The following is an 11,332-nucleotide window of genomic DNA, read 5'->3' on the forward strand; positions in this document are numbered from 1 at the left end:
GGCGAGGTCAACGAGCAGGAGTTTCGGGGCATCATGAAATGACCAGTCTCTATTGAGACCCATGTGGTCTCTCCTGCTACAAGCACATGTGACTAGATTAGTGCCCACTGTCCTGGGAAATCCGGCTCTCCACTTCCCTGTAGTACTTCAGACATGGCCTTGAACCTATTTTGGACTTTTGGAATTGTTCTTTGATATTGAAGTTCTTTCTAAAATGATCGCCTAGGGCCAGCAAGATAGCTCATTGGACTAAGCTCCTGCTTAGGCAAGCGCAGGGACCACAGTTCAATCCCAGGCACCACATGCCACTCTGGCCCCACCCCCGGGCACAATGAGCCAGTCACTGAGACCCGGTGTGGTGGCACATGCCTGTAATTTCAGCACTGGGGAGGCTGAAAACAGAAGGATCACTATGAGTCCAAGCTGCGTAGTGAGACTCTGTACAAAATACACACAAAAAAACCCTATATGCCATCTCATAAAATGATCTGCCAATTACTTTAATTCTTACAGAATGAGAGCACATCAGAACAGGGAGAAGTATCTCAGGGGTTGCCCACCTGTCATCTCTCCTGGCCTTGCTGTGACTTCCAACCTAAGTCTCATGCATGGTGAGGTCAGTGGTTCCTCTACTCACCTGCTGCCGGAGGGCTGTATTCTCTTTTTGCAAAACCCGGTAAACCTTTTTGCTGGCATTTAATGCTGATTTCAGCTCCCTGCACAAGGAACTTTTGGAAAATGTTTACAAGATCTTCTCATACTTGTAATACCACATAGAATTCAAAAGGCCCTTCTGATCTCTAACACCAGAAACTCACAATGTATAAAAATGAACACACTCGGGGAGGGGAGGAGGAGTTGAAAGGAGGGGATTGGGGAAAAAAGAGGAATCAAAATATATCATGTAAAGGTACAAATTACTTGTGATTAATTTTATCATCATGTTTATCTAAAATGTACCAAAAAGCTTAATTAAAAAATAAACACACACACACACACACACACACAGCATAAACATATAAATAAAACAAATACAAAAACACCTAATAAAACTGATTTTTTTTTTTTTTTTTGGTGGTGGTACTGGAGGTTGAACACAAGGTCTTAGTACTGAACAAATAAGTCTCTCTAACTTGTTAAATCGCTCAGGCTGAGCTTGAACTTGCAGTCCTCCTTACAGGAGTAAGGGATTATAGACACATGCCACCATGCCTAGCCTAATTTGGTATTCTTATTTGAAGTTTGTTGTGTCAGATCTAATCAGAATTAGGATGGCTTGGATTGGGAGGAAAAGACATTTAAAAGGCTTTCTGTTTGTTTGCTTGCTTATTGAGCTTTTCCCCTCCTTGTAATAATTTGGTTACTGTTTCATGATTTGTTGGGGAAAATGGTAGAATGCTAATAAGAGGAAATTAAAAATCATTCTACCACTTGCTTTTCAGAATTAAGAAATGGTAGAGGATAAGCCTCTATTCTAGGTCTTTCTTTTTCATCATTTTATGGAGCATTTTTAATAACTGAGAAGCACAAAGCTGCATAGAGAACTTCAGGAGAGAAATACAAGTCCTTAGCCCTCTAGACTGACCCTGGTGAAATGAGCACATCAGGTAGATTTAGTCATCTTTGTATTAGAGATGCTGTGATTTGAATATCACATCCCTGAATGTGTTCTGATGTGGGTTCACATCCTAACTGGCGGTGCAAAAGCTTTATTTTTGAAGATGCATTTTCTGGGAGCAGCCAGCAACTCCTGTTTCTTTCTGTGGACATGTCATCCACTTTGGCGATGCTTAAAATAAAGTACTCAGCTAGAAGGGAGGTTGAAACAGACAACAAGCAATATAATACAAAATATTATGAGTAAAGTGTGTTACTCAGGTCCTTCTAAAATACATTTCTCCCTTTATTTTGAAGGCCATAGTATAGGCAACTTGGCTAATGGAACCAGGCTCTACCTTTGATCATCAATAGGGTTATGTTTTCGGGAAACTAAGTTTTAGCTTGGATGACAGTTTTAGCTGAGGTGGACATGAAAGAGGGACTGCTTAATTGTTAGTTCCCTGCAAAGCCTGCCTCTTCTCTCCTTAAATTAACAATTCTTCAGCTGGAACCACAAGCAGGAGTGCCAGCAGATCTTTCAGAGGCTGAAGGGGAGGAAATTCATTTGATCTTTATTTTTATTTATTTATTTATTTTTACTCTGGCTGGTTTGCAGGGTCTGGCTGTAGGTGCTTGCTTTACAGAGGATGATTGCTGGCTCTGGGTGACAAAGAATAAAATATAAATGTGATATGAGTGCATTTATTTAACCATTTATCCTGCTGGTACTGGGGGGTTGTGTGCTGAGAGCCTGGGATATAGTAGATGCTCAATGGAAGCTCAGAATAATTGAATATGATGGATAAAGGGCAAGGCTGTATTCAGCAATCATTTTTTTTTTTAATTTTCCGGGCATATATCTAGATTCAAAAACAGAAATAGAGGCTAGAGCGATGAACTACACATCTGCTGCCCATCAGCTGCAAGGGGAATGTTCTGTAGTGCTCGTGAAATAGGACTAGTGCAAGGAAAGATGTGCAAATCTCCTCTTGATCTTTTGGCTAACATCAAGGGTAAGGTAAGACATGCAATAAGTATGAATCGGGCTGGTGAGATGGCTCAGTGTTCTAAAGCACCTACTTAGAACAAGCTTAGCAAAGCACAGGGACTGTGGTTCAATCCCCAGCACCACATGCCAGCCAGCCCTGCCCCCTGGTGGGCTGAGCTGGCCACACGCACACACACACACACACACACACACACACACACACAAATAAAATTAAAAAAATAAGTATGAATCACACATTGTTTGGTTTTTAGAAATGTCTATAGTACAGTGTCTACAGGGTCTTACTATGTAGATTGGATTCATAGTGATTCTCCTGTCTTCAGCCTCCCCAGCACTGGGATTACAGGCGCACACCACCATGCCCAGTCTCAATTGCCCTCTCAGGGTGCCCTGGGGGCGGGGCCAGCACAGCTTACTGGGAATCGAACACCGACCACTGACACACTGGTTTTTGAAGACTTAATTTGAAAAAAAAATGCAAATATTTATATTGATTACATATTGAGTAATAATATTTGTGAGATAGTAGAATTAAATGAAATACATAGCATTTCACCAGTTTTTCCCTACTTTTCTTTTTTTAAAAAAATTTTATTTATTTGTGTGTGTGTGTGTGTGTGTGTGTGTGTGTGGCCAGCTCAGCCCACCAGGGGGCGGGGCTGGCTGGCATGTGGTGCTGGGGATTGAACCACAGTCCCTGGGCTTTGCTAAGCTTGTTCTAAGTAGGTGCTTTAGACCACTGAGCCATCTCACCAGTCCCCCTACTTTTCTTGTTTTTCTTTTTTGGTACTGGGTACCAAACTCAGGACCTTGTGTTTACCAGGCAGGTGCTTATTCTTCCTACTTTTCAAATATGACTTACTGCTTTTTAAAAATTTGACCAGTAGAAAATTTAAAAGTATTTATGTGAGTCATATTATGTTTTTATTGTCCAGTGCTGGCATAGACATGAAAAATACAGGTAATGAAACATCTCTGCCTTTAAAGGGCTGGGAAGATGGCTCAGAGGAATAAGTGCTTCCCTGGTAAGTGCAATGGTCTGAGTTCAATCCCTGGTTCCAAAAAAAAAAAATCACTGCTTTTAACTACGGGGGAGCATTTTCCTACTCATATCTCCTACAGGTGACAGTCTTTACCCAGGTCTAAAAGTGAGGTTGACCACACACACCCTCCCACCCAGTGGGCTTCACTGGGCCAGGGGAGTAGGGATGCTGCCGAAGGGAACCACTGGCTTTACCCTTTCTCTTCCTCCTACCTTCTACCTCCTGCCCTAAGACTTGCACACACAGAGGACCGAAACAGAGGGCCTGGATCCGCATTCACCTCGGATGGGCTGGGTCAGGACTCTGCACAAAGGTATGGGCTGGTCCTGGTAACACTAGGGTGTTTGCTCACAGTTCTGCTCTGGAGCCTGGCCAGTGCTTTCTGGCTTCCTCTGCCTCATTATTTCCCCGATAGCCTGGGACTGAACTCAGAATGGTCTCACCACATGGCCTGTCCATGGCGAGTCTGTCTGTCTGTCTGTCTGTCTGTGTGTCTGTCTGTCTGTCTGTCTGTGTGTCTGTCTGTGTGTCTGTCTGTGTGTCTGTCTGTGTGTCTGTCTCTGTGTGTCTGTGTGTCTGTCTGTCTGTCTGTCTCTCTCTCTTTCTCTCTCTCCTGTCTTTTGAGACAATTTTTGTGAGATGCTTTGCAGTTTAGGCAGGCCTTGAGCTCATTTTGTGGCCCAGGTTGGTCTCAAACTTGCAACTGTACTCCTGCCTGCCTCAGCCTCCTAAGTACCGGGATTACAGGCCAGTACCACCACATCTGGCTACTGTCTCTCTGTTTCTATTTGTGTTCCTATCACTCTCTCACTCTCTGTTTCTCTTTCTCTCTCTGTGTGTCTGTTTTTCTCTGTGTCTCTTTTTCTCTGTTTCTCTCTCTGTCTCTGTTTATTGTTCTGTTTCTGTTTCTGTGTGTGTGTGTGTTCTCTTTCATTTTCTCTGTTTTTCTTTCTGTGTGTGCTTCTCTCTCTCTCTCTCTCTCTCTCTCTCTCTCTCTCTCTCTCTCTGTTTCTGTCTCTCTATCTATCTCTGTCTGTTTCTTTCTCTCATCCTTCTAGATGATGGCTGAGGACTCTCCTTTGACAACTGCCGCAGGAGTGCCCTGTTCTCCTGCAAGCCCTGGGACTGCTGTGGTCTGGGCCCCTGCAGTGGCTGTGCTCTTGTTCCTCAGAGCTTTGTCTCCCTGCATCGCTGGAAGGCAAAGGAAATGGAAACGCCTGCGCTCTCCAGGTCCTGCCCCTTTCTGTAGCAACCCCTTTTCCTCCCGCCTGCTTTCACTTTATAGGCCGAAGGGGGGGGGGCGCTAAGCAAATGTGAGCCAGCTGGATTCAGGAGGAAGCTCCTTTAAGTCTTTCCCTCGGCAGCTCGGCAGCTCGGCTCTCAGAAAGGTCCGGTCTCTGTGGTCTGGGAGCAGGAACTTGGGAGACACTGTTAGCTTTTAGGGGAGCAAACACTGAGCTCATTTATACTAAATGAGAGGACACAGGACACTGGCCAAGGCAGCTGACCATCCCTTACTGCTCTTTCTTCCTATGACCCCACCCTACCCCACAAGGCTCTAGGAGATGCGTAAGCACCCAGAGACATTGTTACTGCTCCTGCTCCCAAAGGGACTTGAATAAGCTTTTCCTGTCTGCTTCTGCTGCAGAAGTTGCTCCCCACCTGAAAGAAGCCTAAATCCCACTGGGTACAAATCTGTGGTCTCTACGTGGGAGCCAAATGCAGAGTGTGCACAAGCACCCAGGCCAAAGCCTGTTCATACACCTGCCCTGGCCCTCAATGCATTCAATCTTCAAGGTATCAGAAAACAGTATTGCTGGGTTAAGACACCCTAAGCTCACAGCAGGGTTGGGAAGACATCTGTGGTGGGGCCTGTTGTCCCAAGGGTTTTTCACCAGCCTCCTCCTCCCCCTCAGCCTTGTAAAGGAAGACTGGCCCAGGGCAATGAGGGAGGAAACTGCCACTGGCAGGTCTACTGTCTCCCTGGTCCATGTCCACCTCCTCTCTAGTCTTCAGTTCTCACCATTATAAACTTTTCTTTTTAAATCATGCTTCACACGCCAAGACAAAGCTTCCTTTAGATGCCTACTTGCCACGATATTATTTTAAAATCTTCTACATCTTGCTTTCTCTTCCCACATCTATTTACCATTTACCAGTTCATCTGTATGGAATAGGACGCTTCCACTTCCAGGAGCACTGTAGTTTGGGGCCTAATTGATTCTGGTAATTAATTTGTTCTACCTGCTAGATCAGATGGAAATCCTGCCCCTCGCCCAAGGATTAGCACTTGGCTTTCTAACACCTCCTCTAATTATCTAATAGCATGGGTTGTGAGGACTCAGTCTCTATTAAAACACTTTTGCTATTAGCAGTAGTGATTGGAATTGTGATGACGACTAGATTTCAACAAATTAGAGCTTAAAAATGGGGAGATGGAAGAGAAGTGGCTTCTTTTAATTTCCCTGAGTTTAACATCAATAATTAGAGCAATTTTCAGAAATGTGAGCCAAAATTACCCCTGCTGTGTTGTAGTTGATCACTTTAATTTTATCAAATTGACTCCAAGAAAATAAATGTGATAGATTAGAAAAAGACAAACAGGGACGGGGGGAAGAAATAAAAAATTGGAAGGGAGAGATGAAAGGAAAGAGGTTGGGAAAAGGAACAGAAGACAAAACCTAGAACAAATATTCAGGGATCTAAGAATGAAAAGAGTGATGAAACAGAAGTAGTAAACCATCTGAGTGAAATGTGGAATAAGAAATGGACATTAGAGGGACCGTGGAGGACAGCACTAAGGTGGCTGTGGATAAATTTTAAATGACCAACTCATTTGACTGATTTAGATATGAATCTCCTCCCACCCACTCCCTGTAACAGGGAAAGAATGTTATGATCCTTCCTGATTTTTAAAATTTACTTCAGGAACCCAGTAACCCTCCCATTCACTGAAGCCGAGTCCAGCTACCTAGAGTAGCAGACACTCTTCCAACTCACCTTCTTTTGCTAGCAATTATGGAAACTCTTTAACAATGCAGGCTCAAACGCCCGTATGAGTGCTTTCTCTGTTACCATGAGGCCATTTAGTGTCTTCTAAGAAGGAGTTTGTTGGACAACAGAGTGTTTTGCTATTAGTTTCCTTTTTAAACAACTGGGAACAAAAGCATGTCTTGCAGTGGAGTGGCAGACCCTGAGATCTAGGGCCCTGGTAGGAACCCAGGACCCAGTCGTCTCCGCTCTCCCTAGACTTGGCCAGGCGCCTTCAGCACCGCGGACAGATCCCCGCCCCGCCCCAAGCCCACCGCACCCTCCCCTCTGCGTCTGGCAGCCTTGTCATTGGCTCTCCCGGCTCCCCTCTCGAAGCTGCCAATTCTCTAACACGTAGACCCAACCTACCCCGAAGCTTGTCTTCTTGCCTCTCCAGCGTCCAGGATAGCCTAGGCCGAGGCGAGAGCAGTAACGGTCTTAGCCTCCAAGAGTGGTCGGCGGCTCTCGGCTAGGCTTGCTGTAGACGCCGTCTGCTTCTTACCTGCGTTCCCAGCGCGCGTCCTGTGGCAGGCGCTCCGCTCAGGATGAATCTCAACTTCACCTCCCCTCTACATCCGGCGTCTTCTCAGAGGCCCACATCTTTCTTCATCGAGGACATCCTGCTGCACAAGCCCAAGCCGCTAAGGGAGGTGGCCCCCGACCATTTTGCCAGCTCTCTGGCCTCTCGGGTGCCTCTACTAGACTATGGCTACCCACTCATGCCCACGCCCACCCTCCTGGCTCCTCACGCCCATCACCCTCTGCATAAGGGAGACCACCACCATCCGTATTTTCTCACCACCTCGGGTAAGTAGCAGGGCCCTCAACGTGTTGGAAGGGAGAAAGCAGTTCTTCTGGCACAAGCCTGTGATGGAGTGACAGAAATGCCAGGTCTATTTTGGCCTGGCATGGTGGCATCCCTCCCTCAGTAACAGAAGGTTTAGGTATGGCCCAGAGCACACAGAGCTTCCTTGAAGCATGTTTTAAAAAAAATAATAGTCACTTTGTATTTTTTGTAACAGAGATGCATCTGGCCAAGAGCTGGATGTGGATGGGTTTGGCGATATTTTTAAAGGGTCAGTCTTATCCATGACTTTCCTAACTGCTTTGGTTTACCTGAGTCCCCATTCTGATTTGTAGCCTCTCCCACCCGTTAGAGACCCTTGTCTCCCCCATCCCATGGGCTCAGCTCAACTTTCCAGGTTGGAAGTGGAGGATGCTCTGCCTGGGCAGCTCTCACACTGGGGAATCCGTGAAGGGCATAGACATGAATAAGCATCTGACATAATCTGAAGGAAAAGGTTTGGGCTGCCGAATAAGGGTGGAAAGTGTAACAAGCAAACAAAAGAGAGAGAGAGAGAGAGAGAGAGAGAGAGAGAGAGAGAGAGAGAGAGAGAGAATATGCAGCTTTTTAGCTCTCGTCACTCCCAAAGTTTTGCATTTTAACTCAAGACCTTAGGCTAGGCTGCCCTTCTCTGCCCCAGTTACTGAAATCTCTGAAAGCAGGTGCTAAAGGTGTGTGCATTAGCAAAGTGTGGTACATTGGCAGGCGAGGGAACACCTAGATTTTTTTTTTTTTTAGATTATCTTTCTTGGGAAGGTCACATTCATGCTCCCCCCACCCCAAGCCTTTATTCTAGCCAGAATAGGATGGAGTAATTTGTTTAGTTGGTTGCTGAGTAAAGCCATGAAAACAGCTCCGGTAAGGGACAAGAGATGGGAGAAGAATGGGAGTCAATTTGCAAAATGTGGAAAACTAGAACAAAAGCTGAAAGCATTAATGGAGCAGCGTAAAGCAGACACTGGGCCACTGGTCGGCGAGAGGCCAGCGGCCTCCAAAGCCTGGGGTGAGGTCTTCATCTCTCTCTGGCTTCTGGCTAGTGACAGTCCCTTCTTCATTGCCCTGATGTGGGTCAGTCAGCTTTAGCAATGGCCAAATTACTCTTCCGTTACTGTTGCTTTTGTCCCCCCTCTCCCACTGGCAGATATTGGAGCCTGGGGCACCAGGGAGGGTTGGGAAACGGGAGGAGAAAGGCTTCATCTTAGCCTTTCTGCTTCCCTGGGCTTGGAGTCAGACAAAAAGGACAAGGAGCAGCTCGGGCAGGTGCCTAGTAGGACTCTGACGAGGAAACGTGAGAGGGAGCTCCACGGCCTCTGGATAAGAATTTTGTTGTTTTCTCTTACAGAATGCTAGGGCAAAAGGCAGCTGAGGGAAAAGAACGGTGTTTTTAAAGTGAACACAGAGGGCAAGATCCTATCTTTTCTCGCTTAGTAGACTCAGCAGCTCACTGGGTGCCATCAGGAGTCCTGATAAGAAAAGGTGGACAGCCCGGTGTTCGCAAGAAAACTTTAAGAGGCAAAAGAGAAGACTGGGTACAACAAACGCCCCGCAGACTTCTAAGATTTGTTTTGCTGAGGCAGGGTCTCACTCTGTAGTCCAGGCTGACCTTAAACTCGAGATCCTGCCTGCTTCAGTCTCCCAAGTGCTGGAATTATCCGGGTGCTCCTGACTGAAGACAGTTTTTGAAAGGTCCCTGGGTCTATTTTCTAATTTTCTTTTCCACTTTACTTGCTCTTCATTGTGTGTTTGTAGACGGCCGTCTGGAAAAAAAAAAGATCTCTAAGCGCAGTGTTGCAGCTTTTCCAGTCCTGTCTGGGTTTCTCGGGAGAAGCGTTCTGGGACCTTCGCAGCGGGCGGGAGAGTGGCGGCGGCCGGCGGCCAGGGCTCAGGGAGGCGTTGGGCTTCATCGGAAGCCCTGGGCGCTGGAGGTGGGCAAGGGAGTGGGGCGAGGTTGCTGCCTGGTGACCCGGTCTCTGCCCACCGGGCTGCTCTTCTCTCCCTAGGAGTGCCGGTCCCCGCGCTGTTCCCGCACCCCCAGCACGCGGAACTGCCGGGGAAGCACTGCCGCCGCCGCAAAGCTCGCACTGTGTTTTCGGACTCGCAGCTCTCGGGCTTGGAGAAGAGGTTTGAGATCCAGCGCTATCTGTCCACGCCCGAGCGGGTGGAGCTTGCCACCGCCCTCAGCCTGTCCGAGACGCAGGTGGGTGAGGAGGGGAGCCCCGATTTCCGCTTGGTTCTTCCTCTTCTTCACTTTGAACCCGCACGGACCACTGAGGCACTCTCAGCGAGAACAACCCCTCTGTCTGCTTTTCTAGGCTTCTCCCCTGACCCTTACGAGCGTATGGATACTCCAATCTCACCTTAACCTTCTGACACCAAATGTCTCCCGAGAGGCTTTACAAGAAGGAAAACTTCCTCGGGTGATTTTAATGATCACTTCGGGATTCACAACTGTTATTTTTACTCCTCTGTTCCCCTCCAGCCGAGGGCGTAACCTCGGTCAGAGGTAAACGGAGGAGAGATTAGACTGGTTCTTAGTTCTCCTTCACCTCCCACCCCACGCGAGACCCCTCATCCTCCTTTCCCTCGCCCTCACCGCTGCCGGCCCTTGCTTGCACTCTCTCGGACACACGCCAGGAGCTCTGGCCTCCTCTCCGCCCCTGCCCTGAGTGGAAGAATATTGCGATCCTGCTCTAGGCACTGCGCACCTTCAAGCACCCAACTCCTTCCTCTACTACTTTCGCCTCTCATCCTTTGCTCAGAAAAAGAACTATGAGATCACTAGTACACTAGCACTAAATGTGCTTTTCACCCTAATGAAAACCAGTGAGTTCGGTCCACCCCTTCCTGTCCAGGGGTCCTGCTGGGCCAAGTATTTAGACGTCTCCATCCATCAGAGGAACCCGAGGTGCACAGGGGAGACCCATCCACGTAGTACTTAGTCTTTCTAGTGAATAACAGTATTGGTGATTACTGGCTGGGCTATTTTGATCCTCACCATTATTTTGGTACAACCACTCTTGGGAGTCTTAGGAGGCTTGGTTCTAGTTCAGCCTGAGATTGTCATTTGCGAGCACTGCACGCGATTTAACCCAAGAGCGAGGCGAGCACGGCGCTCAGACCATTCATCCACGGCTTGTAGCACATTTTCCGGGAAGCCAGCAGTCGGCGGGGTCCCATTACGATGGGTCTGGAAGAATGACGCAATTCTATCTGTGTCTCCCCCAAACCAGGTGAAGACGTGGTTTCAGAACCGGAGGATGAAGCACAAAAAGCAGCTGAGAAAAAGTCAGGATGAGCCCAAAGCGCCGGAAGGGCCTGAGAGCCCCGAGGGCAGCCCCCGCGGGTCCGAGGCCAGCGTGGCCGAGGCTCGGCTGAGCCTGCCTGCTGGCTCCTTCGTGCTGACCGAGCCCGAGGACGAGGTGGACATCGGGGAAGAGGGCGAGCTCAGCTCGGGGCCGCCTGGGCTCTGAGGCTCCAGTTGGGGAGGGAGGCGGGAGAGGAGACGCGGCCCGGCGCGCTTCTCTCTCACAGGGGAGACTGGACTCCGGCCCCAGAGATCGGCTCCCAGAGGACGCACATCCCGCCCTGTCCCTGCCCTTTACTGCCCGGGCCTGCAGTTGCGGGCTCCCCGCGCTAATCCGGGTGAGGTGGGTCTCCCCTCCTCACTGCTCTCGCCCGGACCGTCTGCCCTCCCTTAGAGCAGTTCGGTGGTCGCAGGCCAGGGATCAGGCGTTCAGGCCTCCGGCTCAGGGGGGTCCAGGCCCAGCCGTCCCCGATCCTCGGAGTGTCCAGGCCGGGACCCGCGTG

The 11,332-nt window shown here is 48.5% G+C and overlaps 1 protein-coding gene across 2 annotated transcripts; it reads left to right on the top strand.

Annotated features, from left to right (window-relative positions):
• Positions 1–1,536: 1,536 nt before the first annotated feature.
• On the top strand, positions 1,537–11,006 carry Bsx (brain specific homeobox). Of its 2 annotated transcripts, none has more exons than XM_004636396.2 (6): positions 1,537–1,607; positions 2,464–2,617; positions 4,710–4,881; positions 7,079–7,488; positions 9,526–9,722; positions 10,756–11,006. In XM_004636396.2, the coding sequence occupies exons 4-6, from the start codon at positions 7,227–7,229 to the stop codon at positions 10,993–10,995; spliced, it is 699 nt and encodes a 232-aa protein (XP_004636453.1). In that variant the 5' UTR covers positions 1,537–1,607; positions 2,464–2,617; positions 4,710–4,881; positions 7,079–7,226; the 3' UTR covers positions 10,996–11,006. The 2 variants fall into 2 exon arrangements, with proteins under 2 accessions (XP_004636453.1, XP_023576954.1); XM_023721186.1 differs by having other exon boundaries at positions 2,464–2,612.
• Positions 11,007–11,332: the final 326 nt, after the last annotated feature.

Source organism: Octodon degus, unplaced genomic scaffold, assembly GCF_000260255.1.
Source record: "Octodon degus isolate 3935 unplaced genomic scaffold, OctDeg1.0 scaffold00080, whole genome shotgun sequence".
Classification (NCBI taxonomy): domain Eukaryota; kingdom Metazoa; phylum Chordata; class Mammalia; order Rodentia; family Octodontidae; genus Octodon; species Octodon degus.

Excerpts from the sequence above, each read along its gene's own strand:
- Bsx (XM_004636396.2), top strand. The coding sequence starts at position 7,227 with ATGAATCTCAACTTCACCTCCCCTCTACATCCGGCGTCTTCTCAGAGG. Across the intron at positions 7,489-9,525 it reads GTATTTTCTCACCACCTCGG|GAGTGCCGGTCCCCGCGCTG; the intron begins GTAAGTAGCAGG and ends TTCTCTCCCTAG. Across the intron at positions 9,723-10,755 it reads TCAGCCTGTCCGAGACGCAG|GTGAAGACGTGGTTTCAGAA; the intron begins GTGGGTGAGGAG and ends CCCCCAAACCAG.